Source organism: Globicephala melas, chromosome 3 (genome assembly GCF_963455315.2).
Source record: "Globicephala melas chromosome 3, mGloMel1.2, whole genome shotgun sequence".
Classification (NCBI taxonomy): Eukaryota; Metazoa; Chordata; class Mammalia; order Artiodactyla; family Delphinidae; genus Globicephala; species Globicephala melas.
Genome location: NC_083316.1, coordinates 155,886,088 through 155,912,074, shown reverse-complemented (window position 1 = coordinate 155,912,074; position 25,987 = coordinate 155,886,088). Strand labels below are relative to the sequence as shown.

At 38.2% G+C, this 25,987-nt stretch overlaps 1 protein-coding gene across 6 annotated transcripts in view; it reads left to right on the top strand.

Moving 5' to 3' along the window:
* The window catches only part of PGBD2 (piggyBac transposable element derived 2), a 49,564-nt gene that overhangs the window by 11,670 nt on the left and 11,907 nt on the right, over positions 1-25,987 (top strand). For 4 of the 6 annotated variants that reach the window (XM_030844739.2, XM_060296773.1, XM_060296772.1 and 1 more), the window contains exons 2-3: positions 13,481-13,544; positions 15,771-17,528. In XM_030844739.2, the coding sequence (XP_030700599.2) occupies positions 13,528-13,544; positions 15,771-17,528 (1,775 nt within the window). In that variant the 5' untranslated portion in view covers positions 13,481-13,527. Of the gene's footprint in view, positions 1-13,480; positions 13,545-15,770; positions 17,840-25,987 lie in introns of those variants that run through there. The other 2 variants (XM_030844741.2, XM_030844737.2) reach the window with 2 other exon arrangements.

Genomic DNA, 25,987 nt, shown 5'->3' with positions numbered 1-25,987 from the left:
AGTACTAGTTTGATAGAAGATTGGAATGGGCATTTGAAGCATTGGTTGTCTAAAATGGAGGAAAATAAAGGCATGAAGGGCTGGCTTTACACACCTTCATGAGTGTCTACTCATATTAAACGTGAGTGGGACTAGAAGAATGTCCCCACTGGATAGATTCCTCTATTTTTCTGGTGGATCTAGGGAAGTAGGGGTGACAAAGGATGCTGATATGACTTACCTTCTTGCCAAAGGAGGAGGACGTTGGTATAATAGCTATAGTTTTTTTTTCCCTCTCTTTTTCTTCTTTTTCTTCCTCACGTCACATCACCTCAACTTTTTGTTTGTTTTTCCTACCTGATGGCAGTGGTCATGTGACCAGGGCTGCAAATACAAGTTGATTGATTCCTAAGCAAGAAACTATAACTATATTTTTAAACCTTAAGTCAGAATTCCTAAGGGCCTGATGGGGCAGAATGTGCCTTCATCCCATCTGACAAGACTGAATGCAGCTATATTGCTTGGTGGTAAAGATAGCCCACTAGTTCTGTATCTACATAACCTCACCCTCTCTAAATGGGAGTGGACTGAGGGAAGGCACTTGCTAGGCTAATATTGCTTTCTGCAACCTAGACCAGCACAATGGTTGAATCTAATGAACCTTCCAAAAATGGAAGAGTTTCGGTATAAATGAAGAGAAGGAGGAATAGTAGCTAAGGGTAAGTAGTGAATAAATGTGTTATGTAAAAAGGTAAATTCAGTATTACATTAGTACCTCAAAAGAGCTCAGAGCAAGAGATGACATTGTTTCTTAGGTCAGTTATATCAGATGTCTGAAAGAGTGAAGCCGTATGTTTGCTGAAACCACTCCTGCTTTTGGAACCTGATATGATCGAATGAAAGACTGCAAACCGGAGTGGCCTAACCCTGGGAAACATCCTCATACAACAAAATGATGAACTGGAATGATTATTAATGATTGCATGGGGTTCTAGTAATGTGCCAGTGTCTTTTGACTTGGGTATCATTTTGCTGAAAGGGGTCTGTGGCCAGAGCCCATGGGGTGGGCTATGAGATAATAGAAAATATACATAGATCTCTGCCCCAGTTCCTGGAACAGAGCTCCTGAAATCCTTGTAATTTCCTATGTGATAAGAGCACTAGGAGCATCTTTTGTCCTAATATTTGGTTTTTGACCTGGGTTCCTGGCACAGGGCTCCTGAAACCCTTGTAATTTCCTGCATGATAGGAGTGTCCTTTGTTCTAATGAGGTGACTCTGGTTGGGTGCCTGGATGGCTCCTGGATGAGGGCTGGTTACCAGAAAGACCAAGCCATGATTGGAAGCTTGGAATTTTCAGCCCCACCCACTCCCCATTCTCTTGAGAAGAGAGGAGCTGAAAACGGGATTAATGATAAATCATGCCTACATGATGAAGCCTCCATAAAAATCCCCAAAGTACAGGATTCAGAGAGCTTCCGGATTGGTGAACACATGGAGGTGCTGCGAGAGTGGCGTGCCTGAAGAGGGCATGGAAGCTCTGCACCCTTTCCCCATACCTTGGCCTGTGCATCTCTTCATCTGGCTGTTCATCTATATCCTTTATCATATCCTTTAATAAACTGGTAAACATAAAGCATTTCCCTGAATTCTGTGAGCTGCTCTAGCAAATTCATTGAACCCAAGGAAGGGATCATGGGAACCCCTGATTTGTAGCCAAGTCAGACAGAAATTGTGGGTAACCTGGGGACCTACTACTTGTAATTGGCATCTGATGTGGGGAGCAGTTTTGTGGTACTGAGCCCTTAACCTGTGGGATCTGACACTGTCTCCAGGTAGATGGTGTCAGAATTGTTGGACACCCAGCTGGTGTTGCAGAGAGTTACTTGTATGGACCCCCCCACCCCGAATTTAGTCACTAGAAGTGTCAGAAGTGAAACGTTCTATGCTAGTGGTAAAGAAGACCCACAGGAGAGAACAAAGGAGGGAAGGACTGGGTTTCTTCCTACTCAGGAGGAGGAAAACTGGGTTTTTCCAATTTAGTGGTGTTCTCATAAGGTATTCTGGCCCATATATTGATGTTAACTTGCATTTCTGTGGGGAATGAGGACCTAGAACTTCCTAGTCCTTCATCTGTTGATATCACCTCCCCCATTATCTGCCTTTTGATTAGATAGTTTAATCTATTTACTTTAAAAATAATTACTGAAAAGGGGAGACTTATTTTGTCACATTGCTATTTGTTTTGTGTCTGTCTATCTATCTTATAGCTCTTTTGTCTCTCATTTTCCTCCATTACGGCCTACCTTTTTTGTGTTTAGTTGATATTTTGCAGTGACATGTTTTGATTTCCTTTTAATCTCCTTTCATGCATATTCTTTAGATTTTTTTTTGCAGTTACCATGGGATTATATAGAATATCCTAATGTAACTAATTTCACTTGATAGCAGCTTTGCTTCAGTTGCATACATAAACTCCTCTCTTACAAAGTTCTTCCCCCCTTATATTACTGATGTCAAAAATTACATCTTTAATTTATAATTGTTTTTTATGCATTCATCTTTTAAATTCTGTAGAAAATAAGAAGTGGAGTTACAAACTAAAATGACAACAATGTTGTTGTTTTTTTTTAAAATATGGGTTTATATATTTACCCTTACTGGTAACTTTATCTTTTCTCAAGTATGACTGAGTTACTGTCCAGCATCCTTTCCTTTCAACATTAAGGACTCTCTTTAGCATTTCTGGTATTGTGGGTCTAGTGGTAATGAATTCCTTCAACTTTTGTTTGTCTGGGAATATCTTAATTTCTCCCTCATTTTTGAAGGACAGTATTGCTGAATATAGAAATCGTGGTTCGCAATTTTTTTTCTTTTAGCACTTTAAATATATCATCTTACTACCTTTTGGCCTCTAAGGTTTCTGATGAGAAATTGACTGATGATCTTATTGCAGATCCTTTATACTATGAATTGCTTCTCTCTTCCTGATTTCAAAATTCTTGCTTTGGCTTTGGCCAATTTGATTATGATGTGTGTTGGTGTAGGTCTCTTTAGTTTATCCTACTTCAGGGTTTGTAGATCTGTGTCTTCCCTCAAGTTTGGGAAACTTATGGCTATTGTTTTTTTAAGTAATGTCTGTGCCCTTTTCTTTCTCTTTTCCTTTTGAGATTCTCAAAATGTGTATGTTGACTGACTTGGTGGTGACCCACAAGTCTCTTAGACTCTGTTCACTTTTCTTCATATATATATATTTTTCTGTTTGTAAGAGTTGATATTTTTAATAGTCCTGTGTTCAGTCCTTTTTTTCTCCCTTCACAACCCTGGTGTTGAACTCCTCTAGTGAATTTTTCATTTCAGCTTTGTTTATATATTGTTTGCCTGATTTCCTTTAGTTCTTTGTCCATGTTTTCCATTTACTTGCAGCATATTTAAGATGATTATTTTAAAGTCTTTGTCTAGTAAGTCTGATATCTAGGTTTCCTCAGAGTTGGTTCTGTCAGCTTTAAATGAGCCACATTTTCTTGTTTCTTTATGTGCCTTGTGATTTTTTTTTGCTAAAAATTGAATGTTTTTCTATTATTATGTGGTAACTCTGGAAATTAGACTCCTTGCCTTCCCCAGGGTTTGCTTTTTTAAATTTTTTGAAGGCCATTGTAGTTAATTTGTTTTGGGACTTTTCCAAACTATTTCTGCAAAGACTGTATATTGTCATGTGTGATCACTGAAGACTTTGTTCCTGTAGCTTGTGTTCAGCTAATCTTTTGACAGAGAATTCCATGAATCTCAGGAGCTGAAACAAACAAAAAAACACTGAAAAAAACCCCAAAAAAGACCATCTACCTCTCCCTGTCTTTACATATTTGCTCTTTGCTGGGACACTCCTTCATCACTTAGTTAGGATACTCTTAATCTTGGGATTAGCCCAAGGTAAAAATTTAAGGTCTCAGGAGTTTTCTGAGCATGTGTCTTGGTCTTGCATGTGGCTTTCTTAAATTCCTCCATATTCGTGGAAGCTTTTGAATGTCCTGTATTTCCAAATGGCCTTAAATGGTCTGTTATGTATCTTTACCCACAGTCTGTTGCTCCAGACGTCTGTGGATTTGTATTCTGCCTCACAGCTTTTTCTGCCACACCAGGGTTTTAGGTATCCTTAAGACACATTAGAGCAGAAATACACAATAATTTGCAATCAAGTTTGCTCTTTCTCCCTTTAGTTTGAGGGGAAAACTGGGAATTGGGCGTCTGGCTACTCAAGACTAAGATTGCTGCAGCACTGGAAAGGGGGTAGGTCAAGGGTGAGTAAGAACTCCACAAAACGTTCTATTGTTTTGAAGTTGGCTTTTTAATTTTTTTTCAGTTGTATTGAGATATAATTGACATACAACACTGTATAAGTTTAAACTGTACCACATAATGACTTGTCATACTTATATTGTAAATTGCTATAGTAAGTTAACGTCCATCTCATATAGTTATGAAGAAGAAATTTTTTTTCCTTGTGATGACAACTTTTAAGATTTAATCTCTTAGCAACTTCCAAAGATACTATACAGCAGTGTTAACTATGGTCATCATGTACATATTTCCCCAGTTATAAACTGAGACTTCCTCATTTATTTTATACCTGGACACTTGACCTTTTCACCACCATCAACCAATTCCCTCTTCTTCAACCCACCACCTCTGGTGACCACAAATCTGATTCTTTTTATATGAGTTCATTTGTTTGTTTTTTTTAGATTCTACATATAAGTGGGATCATACGATATTTGTCTTTTTCTGTCTAACCTATTTCACTTAGCATAATGCCCTCAAGTGCATCCATGCTGTCACAAATGATAGGATTTCCTTCTTTTTTATGGCTGAATAACATTCCATTATATATATGTACCACATTTTCTTCAGTGGGCACATCTTGGCTATTGTAAATAATGTTTCAGTGAATGTGGGGATGCAGGTATTTCTTCAAATAGTGACTTCATTTCCTTTGGATGTATACCCAGAAGTGGACTCGCTGGACTGTATGGTAGCTTTATTTTTACTTTTTTGAGGAACCTCCATACTGTTTTCCGTAGTGGCTGCTCCAGTTTGCATTCCCACCAGTAGTGCACAAGGGTTCCCTTTTTTCCACATGCTTGTTGTGTCTTTTTGATGGCAACCGTTCTAACAGGAGTGAGGTGATATCTTACAGTGGTTTTGATTTGCATTTCCTTGACGGTTAGTGATTTTTTTTAAATAAATCTATTTATTTATTTATTTTTGGCTGCGTTGGGTCTTCATTGCAGTGCACGGGCTTCTCATTGCAGTGGCTTCTCTTGTTGCAGAGCACGGGCTCTAGGTGCACAGGCTTCAGTAGTTGTGGCACGCAGGCTCAGTAGTTGTGGCTTGCGGGCTCTAGAGTGCAGGCTCAGTAGTTGTGGCGTACAGGGCTTAGTTGCTCCACGGCATGTGGGATCTTCCTGGACCAGGGCTGGAACCTGTGTCCCCTGCATTGGCAGCCGGATTCTTAACCACTGCACCACCAGGGAAGTCTGATGATTAGTGATGTTGAGCATCTTTTCATGTACCTGTTGGCCGTTCAGTATTTTCTTTGGAAAAATATATAATTTCCTCCACGTAGCACCCCAGGACTGGGGCACCTAATCTGTGGCTTGAATTGCTCACTTCCCAGGGCAGGTGTCTGCCCTTATAATCTTCCATTTCCTCTGAGTCCCCTTCCAGGAGCACCAGGTCCTGACCCCATCTTTTCTTCCCTTCATACCTGATCACGTGTATATCTTTCCTACATCCTTGTTTGTACAACAGGCCTTCTGCCAGTTTCCACTTAGTTTTCAGTGAAAATTGTTTACGTGTAGATATATTTTTGATTTGTTTGTGGCGGGCAGTGAGCTTCATGTCCTCTCACGTTGCCATCTTGATCCCTTTGATTACTATAGCCTTATAATATAGTTTGAAATGAGGAAGTGTAATGCCTCCTGCTTTGTTCTTTTTAGGATTGCTTTGACTATATGAGGTCTTTTGTGGTTCCATATAAATTTTAGGATTGTTTTTTCTACTTCTATAAAAAATGCCATTAAATCTTGATAGGGATTGCATTGGATCTGTAGATGGTGTTGGGTAGTATAGACATTGTAATATTAATTCTTCCAATCCATAATTGTGGGGTATTTTTGTCTTCAGTTTCTTTCATCAATGATTTGTAGTTTCCAGTGTAAGGATTTTTTTTTTTTACTTCTTTGGTTAAATTTATTCCTATATATTTTATTGTTTAATGCTATTGTAGTGGGGTAATATTCTTCAGTTCCCTTTTTTAAAAAATATTTATTTATTTTTTGGCTACACTAGGTCTTAGTTGTGGCACGCGGGGTCTTTAGTTGCAGCATGCAGAATCTTTAGTTTCGGCATACAGGATCCTTAGTTGCGGCATGAGAACTCTTAGTTGCAGCATATGGAATCTAGCTCCTAACTAGGGATCCAACCTGGGCCTCCTGCATTGGGAGTATGGAGTGTTAGCCTCTGGACCACCAGGGAAGTCCCATTCTCCAATTCTTAAGAGAATTCAGTTTTAAAGTATAGTAATGCTACTGATTTTTTTTTTTTTTTTTTTTGCGGTACGTGGGCCTCTCACTGTTGTGGCCTCTCCCTGTTGTGGCCTCTCCCGTTGCGGAGCACAGGCTCTGGACGCACAGGCTCAGTGGCCATGGCTCATGGGCCCAGCCACTCCGCGGAATGTGAGATCTTCCCAGACCGGGGCACAAACCCATGTCCCCTGCATCGGCAGGCAGACTCTCAACCACTGCACCACCAGGGAAACCCATGATTTTTGTATGCTGATTTTATATCCTGCAACTTTACTGAATTCATTAATTAGATCTAACGGTTTTTTTGGGAAGTGTTTAGGGTTTTCTGTATGTAAAATCATGTCATCTGTAAATAGAGACAGTTTTTCTTCTTCCTTTCCAATTCTGATGCCTTTTATTTCATTTTCTTAATTTATTGCTCTGGTAGGACTTCTAGTACTGTGTTGAATAGGAGTGGTGAGAGTAGGTATCCTTGTCTTGTTCCTGATCTTAGAGGACAAGCTTTCAGTCTTTCACCACTGAATATGATGTTAGCTGTGTGCTTGTCATCTGTGACTTCTGTTATGTTGAGGTATGTTCCTTCTATACCTAAGTTGTTGAGAGTTTTATCTTGAAAGGATATGGTGTTTTGTCAGGTGCTTTACTGTATCTATTGAGATGTTCCTATGATTTTTATCTTTCATTCTATTGATGTTGTGTATCACGTTCATTTATATGTTTTATCAATACCACCCGTGCATCCCAGGGATGACTCCCACTTAATCATGGTGTATGATTTTTTTTTAACATCTTTATTGGAATATAATTGCTTTACACTGGTGTGTTAGTATCTGCTGTACAACCAAGTGAATCAGCTATATGTATACATTTATCCCCATATCCCCTCCCTCTTGCATCTCCCTCCCACCCTCCCTATCCCATCCCACTAGGTGGTCACAAAGCACTAAGCTGATCTCCCTGTGCTGTGCTGCTGCTTCCCACTAGCTATCTATTTTACATTTGGTAGTGTATATATGTCAATGCTACTCTCTCACGTTGTTCCAGCTTACCCTTTCCCCTCCCCATGTCCTCAAGTCCATGCTCTATGTCTGCATCTTTATTCCTGTCCTGCCCCTAAGTTAATGAGAAACATTTTTTTTTTTTAGATTCCATATATATGTGTTAGCATACGGTATTTGTTTTTCTCTTTCTGACTTATTTCACTCTCTGTGAGAGACTCTAGGTCCATCCACCTCACTACAAATAATTCAATTTTGTTTCTTTTTTTATGGCTGAGTGATATTGAATTGTATGTATGTGCCACATCTTGTTTATCCATTTATCTGTTGGTGGACACTTAGGTTGCTTCCATGTCCTGCCTATTGTAAATAGTGCTGAAGTGAACATTGTGGTACATGTCTCTTTTTGAATTATGGTTTTCTCAGGGTATATGCCCTGTAGTGGGATTGCTGGGTCATATGGTAGTTCTGTTTTTAGTGTTTTAAGGAACCTCCATACTTTTCTCCATAGTGGCTGTATCAATTCACATTCTCACCAACAGTGCAAGAGAGTTCCCTTTTCTCCACACCATCTCCAGCAATTATTGTTTGTAGATTTTTTGATGATGGCCTTTCTGACTGGTGTGAGGTGATACCTCATTGTAGTTTTGATTTGCATTTCTCTAACGATTAGTGATGTTGAACACTCTTTCATGTGTTTGTTGGCAATCTGTATATCTTCTTTGGAGAAATATCTATTTAGGTCTTCTGCCCATTTTTGGATTGGGTTGTTTGTTTTTTTGATATTGAGCTGCATGAGCTGCTTGTATATTTTGGAGATTAATCCTTTGTCAGTTGCTTCATTTACAGATATTTTCTCCCATTCTGAGGGTTGTCTTTTCCTCTTGTTTATGGTTTCCTTTGCTGTGCAAAAGCTTTTAAGTTTCATTAAGTCCCATTTCTTTATTTTTGTTTTTATTTCCATTTCTCTAGGAGGTGGGTCAAAAAGGATCTTGCCGTGATTTATGTCATAGAGTGTTCTGCCTATGTTTTCCTTTAAGAGTTTTAGTGTCTGGCCTTCCATTTAGGTCTTTTATCCATTTTCAATTTATTTTTGTATATGGTGTTAGGGAGTGTTCTAATTTCATTCTTTTACATGTAACTGTCCAGTTTTCCCAGCACCACTTATTGAAGAGGCTGTCTTTTCTCCATTGTATATTCTTGCTTCCTTTATCAAAGATAAGGTGACCATATATGTGTGGGTTTATCTCTGGGCTTTCTATCCTGTTCCATTGATCTATATTTCTATTTTTGCACCAGTACCATACTGTCTTGATTACTGTAGCTTTGTAGTATAGTCTGAAGTCAGGGAGCCTGATTCCTCTAGCTCCGTTTTACTTTCTCAAGATTGCTTTGGCTATTCGGGGTATTTTGTGTTTCCATACAAATTGTGAAATTCTTTGTTCTGGTTCTGTGAAAAATGCCATTGGCAGTTTGATAGGGATTGCATTGAATCTGTAGATTGCTTTGGGTAGTAGAGTCATTTTCACAATGTTGATTCTTCCAATCCAAGAACATGGTATATCTCCCCATCTGTTTGTATCGTCTCTAATTTCTTTCATCAGTGTCTTATAGTTTTCTGCATACAGGTCTTTTGTTTATTCCTACGTATTTTTTGTTGTTGCAATGGTAAATGGGAGTGTTTCCTTAAGTGCTCTTTCAGATTTTTCATCATGAGTGTATAGGAATGCAAGAGATTTCTGTGCCTTAATTTTTTACTTCGCTACTTTACCAAATTCATTGATTAGCTCTAGTAGTTTTCTGGTATTGTCTTTAGGATAGTCTATGTATAGTATCGTGTCATCTGCACACAGTGACAGTTTTGCTTCATCTTTTCTGATTTGGATTCCTTTTATTTCTTTTTCTTCTCTGATTGCTGTAGCTAAAACTTCCAAAAGTATGTTGAATAATAATGGTGAGAGTGGGCACCTGATCTTAGAGGAAATGGTTTCTGTTTTTCACCATGGAGAATGATGTTGGCTGTGGGTTTTCATATATGGCCTGTATTATGTTGAGGCAGGTTCCCTCTAGTCTACTTTCTGGAGAATTTTTATCATAAATGGCTGTTGAATTTTGTTGAAAGCTTTTTCTGCATCTATTGAGATCATCGTATGGTTTTTATCCTTCAATTTGTTAATATGGCATATCACATTGATTGATTTGCATATATTGAAGAATCCTTGCATTCCTGTGATAAACCCCATTTGATCATTTAATGTACTGTTGAATTTGGTGCGATAGTATATTATTTAGAATTTTTGCATCTGTTTTCATCAAGGATATTTGTCTGTAGTTTTCCTTCCTTGTAATGTCCTTATTCTGGCTGTGGTATCATGGTAATACTGACCTTGTAAATGAGTTTAGGGGTGTTCCCTTCTCTTTGATATTTTGGAAGAGTTTGGGAAGAATTGGCATTAATTCTTTAAATGTTTGGTAAAATTCACCTTGAATCCATCTGGTCCTGGGCTTTTCTTTGTTGGGAAGCTTTGGGTACTGATTCAGTCTCCTTACTAGTAACTGGTTCGTTCACTTTTTCTCTTTATTCTTGATTCAGTCTTGGTATATTTTTTGTTTCTAAGAATTATCCATTTCTTCTACATTGTCCAGTGTGTTGGCAGATAAATGTTCCTACTACCCTCTGATCCTTTGTATTTTTTTTTAACTTTTTAGTTTGTACTGGAGTATAGCTGATAAACAATGTGATCGTTTCAGGTGCACAGATCCTTTGTATTTCTGTGGTATCAGTTGTAATGTCTCCTCTTTGATTTATAATTTTGTTGGTTTTTTTTTTTTCTTGGATAGTTTAGCTAAAGGTTTGTCAATTTTGTTTGTCTTTTCAAAGAACAAACTCTTAGTTTTGTTAATCTTTTCTCAATTTTTCTTCTCTCCTTTAGTTATTTCTGCTCTAATCTTTATTGTTTCCTTCCTTCTGCTAACTTTAAGCTTAGTTTGTTCTTTTTTCTAGTTCCTTGAGGTGTAAAGTTGGGTTATTTATTAGAGATAGTTGTCTTTTCGTTCTGTATGTGTTTATGGCTATAAAGTTCCCTCTTAGAACTGCTTTTGCTAACATCCCCTGTTTTCGTATATTGTGTTTCCAATTTTGTTTGTTTTAAGATACTTTTTAGTTTCCTTTTAATTCTTATTTGCTACGTTGGTTGTGCAGGAGAATTATTTTTATGCATTCTTGAGTTTTTCAGTTTTCCTCCTGTTACTGATTTCTAGCTTTATACCACTGTGTTCAGGAAAGATACTTAGTATGATTTTGGTCTTGTTGAATTTGCTAAGACTTTTTTTGTGGCCTAACATTTAACATCCCAGTAAATGTTCTATGTGTGCTTAAGAAGAATGTATATTTTTCTATTGTTGAATAGAATGTTCTGTATATGTCTTTTATGTGCGTTTGGTCTATAGTGGCATTCAAGTCTGATGTTTCCTTATTGATTCTTTGTCTGAATGACCTACCATTGTTGACAGTGGGATATTAAAGTCCCCCACTCTTTATTGCCATTTATTTCTCCTTTTTGTTCTCTTAGTATTTGGTTTATATATTTAGGTGCTCAAATATTTAGTGCTTAAATATTTACAATTGTTATATCTTTTGATGGATTGTTGTTTTTCATTGTGTAATTATCTTATTTTCTTGTTTCCATTTTAGTAAAGTTAATTTCGACTGACATAAGTATAGCTACCCCTGCTTTCTTTTTTTTTTTTTTGGTTACTACTTGCTTGAAATATCTTTTTCCATCCTTTTACACTCAGCTTATATGTATATTTAAAGGTCAAGTGAGTATCTTGTCAGTAGCATATCATTGGATCTTACTTTTTTATCCATTAAGCCATTCCGTGGCTTTTGGTTAGATAATTTAATGAATTTACATTTAAAGTAATTATTGATGGGTAAGGACTAACTGTTTTTATTTTGTTCATCGTTTTCTGTTTTATAAATCCTTTGTTTCTTCTGTTCCTGTTGTGTTCCTTTATGATTTGATGAATTATTGTATCATTATGCCTTGACTTCTTTATCATATTCTTTTGTGTAACTACAATAAGTTTTTCTTTTGTGTTTGTCATGAGGTTTACATAAAATCTTGAAATGATAGCACCCTATTTTAAACTGGTAACACCTTAACTTCTATAACATTTCTAAACTTTACTCTTTTACTTCTCCTCCCCCTTACATTTTAGATTATTGATGCTACAGTTTACATATTTCTTATAGTATGTGTCTTATAACAGATTATTGTAGTTATAGTTGTTTTAGAATGTTATTTTTTCCTTTGTTTTTAAATTGGGGTATAGTTGTTTTACAATGTTATGTTAGTTTCTACTGTACAGTAAAATGAAGTAGAGTTCCCTGTGCTATACAGCAGGTTCTTATTAGTTATCTACTTTATACATATTAGTGTATATATGTCGATCCCAATCTCCCAGTTCATCCCATCCCTCCACTCCCCTCCCCCTGCTTTCTCCCCTTGGTGTCCATACATTTGTTCTCTACATCTGTGTCTCTATTTCTGCCTTGCAAACCGGTTCATCGGTACCATTTTTCTAGAATCTACATATATGCATTAACTTTTAACTTTAAATCTAGAGTTGTTAGTGAATTATACACCCCTATTACCTGACTGACTTTATAGTTACCATTACCAATGAGTTTTACACTCTCTTCATATGATTTTATGATATAATTAGTGCCCTTTTACTTCTACTTGAAGAATTCCTTTTAGCATTTATTTTAAAGCAGGTCTTGTGGTACGAACACCCTCTGCTTTTGTTTGCTTGTGAAAGTCTTTATGTCTTCTTCAGTTTTGAAGGACAGCTTGCTGGGAATAACATTCTTAGTTGATAGTTTTTTCTTTCTACATTTTCAATATATCATCCCATTCTCTCCTGGTCTGAAAAGTTTCTGTTGAAAAATCTGCTACTAGTCTTATAGGGATTCCCCTGTATGTAATTTCTCTTTTTCTTGCTGCTTTCCAAATTCTTTCTTTGTCTTAGACTTTTGACAATTTAATTATAATGTGTCTTGGTGTAGCCCTATTTGAGTTCAACGTATTTAGGGTCCTTTGGGCCTTCTGCCTACTACAGGTTTGTTGGAAGTTTGATGTAGTTAAAATTATCCACCTTCCTTTAAGTTTCTGTGTTTTCTATAAGAAACGTTTCCCTCTGTGGTCATTAATATACTTTAAAAGTTTTGCTTTTTTGCAATTAATACTTAATACATCTAGGACTTCGCTATCTAATATAGTAGCCACTACATGTGACTGTTTAAATTTGAATTACTTAAAATTACATAAAATTAAAAATTCAATTTCTCAGTCACACTAGCCATATATCCAGTGGTTAATACCCATATGTGGCTCATGGCTACCATATTGGACAGCACTGATATAAAACATTTCTATCATTGTGGCAAGGTCTATTGGCAGTGCTGATGTAGGACAGTATGTAGTCTTCAACCAGGGGAGATTTTACCTCCTACTCTCCCCACCAGAGGACATTTGTCTAGAAACCTTTTCGTTTTTCACAACTAGTGGGGTAGTTGTTCTATTGGTATCTAGTAGATGGAGGCCTGGGATGCTGTTAAACATCACATAATACATAGGACAACCCCCCCACGAGAAACAAAATGCCAATAGTTCTGACTGTGGGAAACCCCGCTCTAGAATGTATTTTGTTGTGAGGTGTGAGATGGGGGAGCTTGTTCTTTTTCCCTCTGACTAGCCAGTCAACTACACCTCATTTCCTGTGTGTACTTGATCCATTTCCCTCTGGTTGATAGTGAATCTTGAGATTTTTTTCCCCTTAAATGGTAGAGAAGGTCCTATTCCTTTGCTAATTAAGATATGATTTCTTAAAACTGACTTCTGTTGTCTTACAGATTCTTAGACTCTACAAGTAAAGACAAGCTCATGTTCACAATATACCATGGCTTCATCATCAAGGTAGGAGTAATGTTTGTTGAAAGGCTTTATGCAAGTACAGTTGCCTCTTGAACACATGGGGATTAGGGGTGCTGACTCTTCGCATTTGAAAATCTGTGTATAACTTTATAATCGGGCCCTCTGCACTGGCAGTTCCAACCCACTGAGGATCATGTAGTACTCCAGGACGTATGTACCGAAAAAAATCTATGTATAAGTGGACTCACATAGTTCAAACCCATGTTATTCAAGGCTAACTATATTTACTTCTCTGCTTTTGAAAGACTAAGTCTATAACATTTTCAGTTCTCAGTCCTGCTACCCACCCTAAGCACTTGGTGTCTATGAAGCACCAAGGAGGGAGAGAAGAGAGGAAGATTGGAGAAAAGACAAGGCAGACAAAGGCGTGTGTATGGTACAGTACGGGTGCAGCTGTGTAGCTCTAGTTCTGCACTTGATCTAAAAACATGATTTACTTTCCTCATCTTTCAAGACACAAGATGGTTGTCTGTGGGGCTGCCTCAGTTCCTGCAGGCTTTCTCACTCCAAGGGTTTGAGCAGGTATGCACAGAGGTGTTTGAGGGCCTGTTTGAGTGGTGAGACTAGCAGAGATTGTGGCTGGGCAGGCCTGGATCTGCTGCTGTAGACCAGGGGAGGCATGAAGATGGCTGTTACCCTTTGAGAACGTGTCTTAGTTCGAGGTCCATGGAAAGGAAGAGCTTCAGGTTTCCTCTCCCTGTCTGGCTGGCCATGGAGAGCTTGAGGCATACCTCATCTCCCCAGAGGTCAGACTTCTTGTGCTCTAGCCTCCAGCAGGGGTGGCTGGTGGAGTCAGTGTCCTGGAAGTGAGGTTGGAGTGAATCTCTAATGCAGCTTAAACTCCAAAGCCTAAGAGCAGGCAGAGAAATAGCCTTTGTGGTAAAGCCTGCATCCTCCCTCTGGTACACGGCTTTTCTCATGCAGAGGCCAAGGCATAGGGCAGCAGCAGTGTCCACCTTCCCAAGTCCAGTCTGTTCTCAGCCAGAGTAATGTATTTGACCCCTCACTGTCCTGTTCCATCCCCTCAGGGGCTTCCTGTGATAACTGAATACAACTGGAAGTCCTGATCAGGACCTCTGGAACCCTGTGGGGCCTTGGCCCTGGACGCAGCCACCTCTGCTCTACTCTCCTCCCCTCACTACATCTGCAGTGTCACTAACCTCCTTGCTGTTCATAGATATCAAGTCCCTTCAACCACAGGGCCTCGCACCTGTACCTACAGTTCTTTCTCTCCCTCTGGGACACCCAGTCTCCAGCTGTCTGCAAGGCTCACTCCGCCTCTCCAGGCCATCTGCCCTGTGAGCCTTCCCTCATCATATGTCTAAAGTAGCACCCCCAGCCCTGTTCCTTTGCTGCACTCTCTGTCCCTTATTCAGGATGGCCCTCATCACTACCTGATGCCGTCCTGCATAGCTGCGTGTTTGTTGATGTGTCATCTGTCTCCTCCATTTGGAAACAAGTGCTATGCAGGTCAGGGAGTGGAGTGTGCTCACTGCCAGCCCCTGGGCAGCACCTGCTCGTGGTTGGTGCCCACTAAATACAAATATCTCTTGCATTTGGTTCCTACATGTACAGGGAGAGTTAGAATAGCAGGGGTTTCCATGTTTCCAAATCTATTTAGCAGTTAGTATGCAGTAGGATATCAGATGTTGAGGGAGCTTTGTGAAGATCTGTCTGAATCTGTTTAGGTCCTGAATTTGGGTAGTGAGAGTTCAAGTATGGAGAGTTTGAGAATTGGGGAAGTGAGGAAACTTATATATGCCAAGTGAATAAGAAAAAGGGAAGAGACAGATAAGGCAGAAGCATGAAAGCAGAGCTGCTAGGGCCACTGAGTCAGGAGACATCGGTGGATGTCACTTCAGCAGCCGAGCCTTCCCATTGACAGTTACTGTTAACCAGGTGATAACAGTGGCACCTGGATTCATCACTAGAGGGGATCCTCTATTCAGACACTTTATTTAAGAAGGAAAGGAAGTATGGAATACCTCTTTAGAATGTCTCCCTTCATTAAAATACTTCTGCACTTAGATGAATAATTTGTGTTTGTCTGGAAAATTCACTTATCTGGCACTGTGACTTACGGTGTTAGGTCCAAGATGCTGTTGCAGTGGGAGTGCCCTCCTCTTGGGCAATGCTTTAGTGGAGTTTTCTGCTGAAGCACTGGCTTTCCTGCATGGCCTCTCTTCATTCTGTTTCCTGTCATCGCAGCAGCCTCACTACCGGGAGAAGAACCGGCTCAAAGCTGAAGTCCATGAAGTTGCTTGAGGTTCTGAATGCTCTGGAGGAGGAGGAGTCTGGCCAGAGTAGGGAGGAGATCTTCATTGCACCGCCCAACAATGCTTCAGGGGACTTCACTGATGAGGACTCGGGTGATGAAGATGGCCGGCGAGGAACCCTCCTGCCTGGCAATGTGCTGCATGCCTTTGTTGTGCCTGAGGACTCTGGCACCGGGGAGGATGATGATGACCTGCAGCTGCAGCCAGCCATGAAGAAGCAAAAGGCAGGAGTGGAACCTCAACATGTTTGGACCAAAAGAGATATCTGCCCGGACTTCACCAGTTGGACAGCATCGGATCCTCATATGGAGGATCTCAAAAGCCAGGAACTGAGTCCTGTAGGCCTCTTTGAATTGTTTTTTGATGAAGGAACAATTAATTTTATTGTTAATGAAACCAATCGTTATGCTTGGCAGAAGAATGTCAACCTGGGTCTCACAGCTCAGGAATTGAAGTGTGTTTTGGGCATTTTGATTTTAAGTGGGTATATCTCCTATCCAAGGAGAAGGATGTTTTGGGAAACATCCCCTGATTCACATCATCATCTTGTGGCTGATGCAATTAGAAGGGACAGATTTGAACTGATCTTCTCATACCTGCATTTTGCAGATAACAATGAGCTTGATGAAAGTGATAGGTTTGCCAAGGTGAGGCCTCTCATTGTCCGCATGAACTACAATTTCCAGAAGCATGCACCCTTGGAAGAGTTCTACAGCTTTGGCGAGTCTATGTGTGAGTACTTTGGACACCGGGGGTCCAAGCGTCTGCCTGCGGGGAAACCTGTGCGGCTGGGCTACAAGATCTGGTGTGGGACGACCAGCAGGGGCTATTTGGTGTGGTTCGAGCCCTCACAGGGCACACTGTTCACTAAGCCAGACAGGGGCCTGGACCTAGGAGGCAGTATGGTGGTGAAATTTGTGGATGCACTTCAGACACGTGGGTGTCTGCCATACCACATATTTTTTGACAAGGTTTTTACAAGTGTCAAATTGATGTCCATTTTAAGGAAGAAAGGAGTGAAGGCCACAGGAACTGTTCGTGAGTACAGAACTGAACGATGTCCCCTTAAAGATCCCAAAGAACTGAAGAGAATGAAGAGGGGTTCGTTTGATTACAGAGTTGATGAGAGTGAGGAGATCATCGTGTGCCGCTGGCATGATAGCAGTGTGGTCAACATCTGCTCCAACGCTGTGGGCATAGAGCCAGCAGGGCTGACCAGCCATCACTCGGGAGCAGCCAAGACGCAGGCCCAGGTTCATCAGCCATCCCTGCTGAGGCTGTACCAGGAGAAGGTCGGGGGTGTCGGCCGCATGGACCAGAACATCGCCAAGTACAAGGTGAAGATCCGGGGTATGAAGTGGTACTCGAGTTTCATTGGCTATGTTATTGACGCTGCTCTTAACAATGCATGGCAGCTGCACAGGATATGCTGCCATGATGCCCAGGTGGACCTTCTGGCCTTCCGGAGATACGTGGCCTGCGTGTACCTAGAGAGCAACGCCGATACATCATCCCAAGGGAGGCGAAGCAGGCGGCTGGAAACCGAGAGCCGCTTTGACATGATTGGGCACTGGATCATCCACCAGGACAAGAGGACCCGGTGTGCCCTGTGCCACTCACAGACCAACACCCGCTGTGAGAAGTGCCAGAAGGGTGTCCATGCCAAGTGCTTCAGGGCGTACCACATCCGGTAATGCATCCTGGGCAGAGGGAGCCCCCTGGATGTTTGGTTTGTTATGAGATGTTTACAGCTAATTACATATAGCATTTGGGGCCTTTGTGTGTTGTGTTGACAAAAGGAGACCTGAATCCCTGATTTGGTTTTGTATTCTTCCTCGTCTTCCTTACAGTTATCTTTTTATCATCTTCTGTTATGCCTACATGTAATATAAATTAATATTTATGTTAGTAATCATAAATGTTTATAAATATATATTTTATACTGTTTTTTATTTCAACTTATGGGCCCTTTTTTATTCAAATAAAAATCTTGCTTTGGGGTATAGCTGTCCTGATAAGGAGACTTGAACGTAACCAAAAACTTAAGAGAAACTTTCGTGAACAGTAAAAAGATTTTATAGTGTATGCTCTCAGTTATAATCTAAGATATAGGCAATATTGTATCAATATGATGAAGGATATCTTAATCATATTTATTTCACTTTAATTTAATGCTAGCAAACTGTCCAGGGACAGATAATCTGCCATGTATTTATCCAGCTGACTAGATTTGTAGAGTTTGTATTTTCTTGATAAAAAATATTTTTCTAATACACATATCCATGTGGAATCCATTTTTATAAATAGTGTGAAGTAGGGAGTTTTTTCCCCCAAATGGATGGTTAGCATCATATTAATATTAAAAGTTATATATATATTTCCCCAGTGATTTAAATTCTACCTTTAAAAATTCCTGAACTTTGGGGGAAAATACTGAAACAAAGAAAAAAGTTTATGTTAGAAAGCCTAGTGGAATATAATCCAGAAGAATAAAAGAAATACATATAAAAATTTGGACTTAATCAAAAATCTAAGAGAGCATGTTGAGTGTCTTTATTTGGTAAAGAACTTTCTACAACAGCACAAATGAAAAAGAAACACATCAATATATTTGACCATATAAAACTGTAAAATTGACATTCATTAGTAAAGGTAAAATGCAAAGAAACTGAGAAAATATGTTACAAATAATTCCATTTGTAATAATATCCTCAGTGCAAAAAGATCTCATAAACACATAGGTGACAAGGGTAAAATGTGCAATGTTATATAAAATAACAAATGATGGAAGATGAAAAACAAATGAACAGTGAAGATACATAAGAGGCAATAAACTGCAAAGGTAAGTAATTACTAGATATCCTTTTTTTAAACAAGTGAATTTATTTGTACATAATTACTGTTGGTATGGGTGTAGAAAGGTGACAGACTCATGTAGTACCTGAGGGAGTGTAAATCTGTACACTCTTTCTGAAGGCAATTTATCAGGTCCATCCAAAATCTTAAAAATTGTTCATACCCATAGAAAAGGAAATGTTTGGTCCATTGTGATGTGAATACGTAAATAAAAGGGGCAGATCCTCCCTTCAGTGGAATCCCAATTATAAATGTAGAAGGAAGGATGGAAATAAAATACTGCTATTTGGCAAACACCACAGCAGTAATTTTGCAGGCAAGAACTGTCAGTAGATGCTAAACTTAGGAGGGCAAAGCATTTCCTCACAAGATATCCAGGGGGAATAAACAGAAACTGCTTAGTGGAGAAATCAGGCACACCACCACAACCAAGCAGTCAAAGTTAATACCCCCAGTATTGAGATAGAGACATCATGTGTCCTACCCCACTCTCCCCAGGTATGGTAGGTACACTGTGATATTCCTGCCCAGAATGTACAGCCTGCATTCTACATCATGAGAAAACATGAGACAAACGCAAACTGAGGGACATTCCACAAAACAGTTGAATACCTTTTGAAAGTGTTGAGGCTGTAAAAGACAAAGAAAATGAGGATCTGTCCACAATTAGATGAGACCAAGGAAGTATAACAAATGTGATGTGTGATACTCGCCAGGTTCCACAAAAAAGCTTTCAGAAAGAACATTAGTGGGACAATTGGTGAAACTTGAATAAGATCCATAGTTATACTGTTTTATAAATATTAATTTCCTGGCTTTGACAACTGTACTGTGGTTATGCAGGATGTCAGCATCTGGGGAAGACTGGTAAAAGGGAACTATCTGTATCCCTGGAACTGTTTTGTAGGTTTGAAATACTTTCAGAGTGAACATTAAAAAATGTTTATACCTTTGGTGCATTATTTCCATCTTTAGAAATCTAGCCTGGATACTTTAAAACATTTGTCTTAAGGAGAAGTTTGTTCATCAAATTCTACTCTTCAGTTTTCATCTCTTGCATCATGATGATCCTGAAATATTAACCAGGTGTTTTTTATCTTACTGATGGTCCAAATCAATTAATTGAATGGTTGTGAAAACAGTTTGTGAAGCTTCCAGAAGCTACAGAATGGCCAATTGTGATTCCTCTCTTAAGAGCTAAAGGAAATATTTACACTTAGACAGATGTTTGGTCGCAGGTTGTAATTGATGTATGATTGATGTAGGAGCATGTGCAGTCTATCCCAGGCCACTAAATGATGCCAAAACTAACACAGTAGAAGACTGTAGACAATATCAAGTATCACAACTGGCAGTCAAGGCCAGATGACATTCCTTGTTGGCATATTCCCAAAGGAAGACTTTAAGGTACAAAATGAAACTATGGTCTATCACCAATCCCACAATTGGGGAAGCACTTGAACAGATTGTCTACCTTGTCTACTCTAGTACTGCAGAACCATTCATGAATCTTTGAACTAGAAAGGATATGAAAGGTGTCCTGGTTATTCTGGATGACATTTCAAAATTCTTCTAGTTGTTGAGAAACTAGACAAAATTAAAAACGAAACAAAACTTAGTACACCAAACTATGGAAGCATGCACAACATTGAAACTTTTCAAATGAACCATGAAAATGACTTTGTCTACAAGACTTCATTGATTGCCAGGCTATTATGTCTTTTTTAAAAAAGGTGGTAAAACACATAACATAAAATTTATTATCTGTTGTATTTTGTCAGATGCTTTTTCTGACTCTATTGTGATGATCATGTTATTTTTTTCATTTTATTAACGTGATATATTACATTTATTGATTTGTATATGTTGAACCATCCTTGCATCCCAGAGGTAAATTCCAGTTGGTCATGGTACATAATCCTTTTAATGTGTTCTGGAATTCAGTTTGCAAATATTTTGTTGAAATTTTTTGCATCTACATTCCTCAGGGATATTGGTCTGTAGTTTTGTTTTTTTGTAGAGTCTTTATCTGGTTTTGGTAACAGGGTAATGTTGATCTTGTAGAATGAGTTTGGAAGTGTTCCCTCATCTTCAATTTCTTGGAAGGGCTTGAGAAGGATTGGCATTTATTCTTTTTAAAATGTATGGTAGAATTCACCAGTGAAGTTGTTTAGTCCTGGGGTTTTCTGTGTTGGGAGGTTTTGAGTACTTACTCAATCTCTTTACTTGTTATTGTTCTGTTCAGATTTTCTATTTTTTTTTCCCTGAATCAGCATTAGTAGGTTGTGTGTTTCTAAACATTTATCCATTTCTTCTATGTTATCTAATTTGTTGGTGTATAACTATTCATAGTAGTCTCTTATGATTCTACGTATTGATGTAATATCAATTGTAATGTCTCCTCTTTCACTTCTAATTTTATTATTTGAGTCTTCTTTCTCATTATTTAAGTTAGTTTAGCTGAAGATTTGTCAATTTAGTTTATCTTTAAAAGTCAGCTCTTAGTTTTTTCATCTTTTCCATTGTTTTTCTGGTTGCTGTATTATTTATTTTGCTCTGATATTTATTATTTCCTTCATTCTCCTGATCCTGTGCTTAATTTTTCTTCTTTTTATGCTCTTGTGGTTTAAAGTTAGGTTATTTAATTTTTTTTTCTAGTTTCATAGTATATGCAGTTATTGCTTTAAACTTTCCTCTCAGAACTGCTTTTGCAGCATCCCATAGGACTTGGTATGTTGTACTTCCTTTTGCAGTTGTTTTGAGATATTTTTAAATTTCCCTTTTGATTTCTTTTGTTTTTTAAAGGTGTGTTGTTTAGTTTCCACATATTTGTAAATTCTCTAGCTTTCCTTTTGCTGATTTCTAGTTTCATACCAATGTGGTCAGAAAAGAGAATGCTTTCAATCTTCTAAAATTTACTAAGACTTGTTTTGTGTCTTATATGCTTTATCTTGGAGAATGTTCCATGTGCATTTGTGAAAAATGTGTATTCTGCAGCTGTTGGATGGAATGTTTTATATATGTCTGTAAGTTTATTGTTCTAAAGTCTGGTTCGGTTTAAACATTTTCTTTTGGTTTTTCTTTGTCAATGATCTATCCATTGCTGAGAGTGAGGTATTGAATTGCCCTTTTATTATTGTATTATTGTCTATTTCTCATTTCAGATCAGTTAGTATTTGCTTAATGTATTTGCTTAATACATTTAGGTGCTCCTATGTTGGGTGCATATATATTTACAATTGTTATATATTCTTGATGTATTGAGCTCATTATCATTATATAAAGACCCTTTTGTCTCTTATTCCTGTTTTTGGCTTGAAGTCTATTTTGTATTTTACATATATATATATATATATATATAGCTACCCACTTTCTTTTGAATTCCATTTGCATGGGATATCTTCTTCTAACCACTTTGAGCCTATGTGTGCCTTTGGAGCTAAAGTGTATAAAGCCTCTTGTGTACAGTATATAGTTGGGTCTTTTTTTCCATGCAGCCACTCTATGCCTTCTCACCTCCTTTCCATTTCTGCTTCTTTCAGAATTTCTTGCAAGGTAGATCCCGTGGTTGAGAACTCCCACAGCTTTTGTTTGTCTGGGAAAGTAGTTATTTCTCCTTCATATCTAAAGGACAACTTTACCAGATAAAGGATTTTTTTTAAACATCTTTATTGGAGTATAATTCCTTTACAATGGTGTGTTAGTTTCTGCTTTATAACAAAGTGAATCAGCTATACATATACATATATCACCATATCTCCTCCTTCTTGCGTCTCCCTCCCACCCTACTTATCCCACCCTCTAGGTGGTCACAAAACACTGAGCTGATCTCCCTGTGCTATGTGGATATTTCCCACTAGCTATCTATTTTACATTTGATAGTATATATAGTATATATAAGTCCATGCCACTTTCTCACTTCGTCCCAGGTTACCCTTCCCCCTTCCCATGTCCTCAAGTCCATTCTCTACATCTGTGTCTTTACTCCTGTCCTGCCCCTAGGTTCTTCATAACCGTTTTTTGTTGTTGTTGTTGTTTTTTAGATTCCATATATATGTGCTAGCATACGGTTTTTGTTTCTCTCTTTTTGAGTTCACTCTGTATGACAGACTCTAAGTCCATCCACCTCACTACAAATAATGCAATTTAGTTTCTTTTTATGGCTGAGTAATATTCCATTGTATGTATGCACCACATCTTCTTTATCCATTCATCTGTCGATGGACACAGAGGTTGTTCCATGACATGCCTATTGTAAATAGAGCTGCAGTGAACATTGTGGTACATGACTCTTTTTGAATTATCAGTTTCTCAGGGTATATGCCCAGTAGTGGGATTGCTAGGTTGTATGGTTGTTCTATTTTTAGTTTTTTATGGAACCTGCATACTGTTTTCCATAGTGACTGTATCAGTTTACATTCCCACCAACAGTGCAAGAGGGTTCCCTTTCACCAGACCCTCTCCATTATTTATCGTTTGTTGATTTTTTGATGATGGCCATTCTGACTGGTGTGAGGTGATACCTCATTGTAGTTTTGATTTGCATCTCTGTAATGATTAGTGATGCTCCATATCCTTTCATGTGTTTGTTGGAAAGCTGTATGTCTTCTTTGGAGAAATGTCATTTAGGTTTTCGGCCCATTTTTGGATTGGGTTGTTTGTTTTTTTGAGATTGAGCTGCATGAGCTGCTTGTAAATTTTGGAGATTAATCCTTTGCCAGTTGCTTCATTTGCAAATATTTTCTCCTCTTCAGAGGGTAGTCTTTTTGTCTTGTTTATGGTTTCCTTTGCTGTCCAAAAGCTTTTAAGTTTCATTAGGTCCCACTTGTTTATTTTTATTTCCATTTCTCTAGGAGGTGGGTCAAAAAGGATCTTGCTGTGATTTCTGTCATAGAGTGTTCTGCCTATGTTTTCCTCTAAGAGTTTTATAATGTTTGGCCTTATATTTAGGTCTTTAATCCATTTTGGGTTTATTTTTGTATATGGTGTTAGGGAGTGCTCTAATTTCATTCTTTTACATGTAGCTGTCCAGTTTTCCCAGTACCACTTATTGAAGTGGCTGTCTTTTATCCATTGTATATTCTTGCCTCCTTTATCAAAGATAAGGTGACCATATGTGTGTGGATTTATCTCTGGGCTTTCTATCCTGTTCCATTGATCTATATTCCTGTTTTTGTGCCAGTACCATACTGTTTTGATTACTGTAGCTTTGTAGTATAATCTGAAGTCAGGGAGCTTGATTCCTCCTGCTCAGTTTTTCTTTCTCAAGATTGCTTTGGATATTCAGGGTCTCTTGTGATTTCATAAAAACTGTGAAATTTTTTGTTCTATTTTGTGAAACATGCCATTGGTAGTTTGAAAGGGATTGCATTGAATCTGTAGATTGCTTTGGGTAGTATAGTCGTTTTCACAATGTTGATTCTTCCAATCCAACAACATGGTATATCTCTCCATCTGTTTGTATCATCTTTAATTCCTTTCATCAGTGTCTTGTAGTTTTCTGCATACAGGTCTTTTGTCTCCATAGGTAGGTTTATTCCTAGGTATTTTATTCTATTTGTTGCAATGGTAAGTGGAGGTGTTTCATTAATTTCTCTTTTGGATTTTTCATCATTAGTGTATAGGAATGCCAGAGATTTCTGTGCCTTAAGTTTGTATCCTGCTACATTACCAAATTCATTGATTAGCTCTAGTAGTTTTCTGGTAGTGTCTTTAGGATTTTCTATGTATAGTATCATGTCATCTGCAAACAGTGACAGCTTTACTTCTTTTCCGATTTCGATTCCTTTTATTTCTTTTTCTTCTCTGATTGCTGTGGCTAAAACTTACAAAAGTATGTTGAATAATAGTGGAGAGAGTGGGCAACCTTGTCTTTTTCCTGATCTTAGTGGAAATGCTTTCAGATTTTCACCATTAAGAATGATGTTGGCTCTGGGTTTATCAATATGACCTTTATTATGTTGAGGTTAGTTCCCTCTATGCCTACTTTCCAGAGGGGTTTTATCATAAATGTGTGTTGAATTTTGTCAAAAGCTTTTGCTGCATTTATTGAGATGATCATATGGTTTTTCTCCTTCAGTTTGTTAATATGGTGTACCACATTGATTGATTTGCATATATTGAAGAATACTTGCATTCGTGAAATAAACCCCACTTGATCATGATGTATGATCCTTTTAAATGTGCTGTTGGATTCTGCTAGTATTTTGTGGAGGATTTTTACATCTATGTTCATCAGTGATATTGGCCTGTAGTTTTCTTTCTTTGTGACATCTTTGTCTGGTTTTGGTATCAGGGTGATCATGGCCTTGTAGATTGAGTTTGGGAGTGTTCCTCCCTCTGCTATATTTTGGAAGAGTTTGAGAAAGATAGATGTTAGCTTTTCTCTAAATGTTTGATAGAATTCGCCTGTGAAGCCATCGGGTCCTGGGCTTTTGTTTTTTGGAAGATTTTTAATCACAGTCTTAATTTCAGTGCTTGTGATTGCTCTGTTTATATTTTCTATTTCTTCCTGGTTCAGATTTGGAAGGTTGTGCTTTTCTAAGAATTTGTCCATTTCTTCCAGGTTGTCCATTTTATTGGCATAGAGTTGCTTGTAGTAATCTCTCATGATCCTTTGTATTTCTGCAGTGTCTGTTGCTACTTCTCCTTTTTCATTTCTAATTCTATTGGTTTGAGTCTTCTCCCTTTTTTCTTGATGAGTCTGGCTAATGGTTTATCAATTTTGTTTATCTTCTCAAAAAAACAGCTTTTAGTTTTATTGATCTTTGGTATTATTTCCTTCATTTCTATTTCATTTTTTTCTGATCTGATCTTTATTATGATTTCTTTCCTTCTGCTAACTTTGGGGTTTCTTTTGCTCTTCTTTCTTTAATTGCTTTATGTGTAAGGTTAGGGTGTTTATTTGAGATGTTTCTTGTTTCTTGAGGTGGGATTGTATTGCTATACACTTCCCTCTTAGAACTGCTTTTGCTGCATCCCATATGATTTGGGACATTGCAATTTCATTGTCATATCTTTCTAGGTAGTTTTAAATTTACTCTTTGATTTCTTCAGTGATCTCTTGGTTATTAAGCAGTGTATTGTTTAGCCTCCATGTGTTTGTATTTTTACAGATATTTTCCTGTAATTGATATGTAGTCTCACAGCACTGTGGTTGGAAAAGATACTTGATACGGTTTCAATTTTCTTAAATTTACCAAGGCTTGATTTGTGACCCAAGATATGGTCTATCTTGGAGAATGTTCCATGAGCACTTGAGAAGAAATTGTATTCTCTTGTTTTGGGATGTAA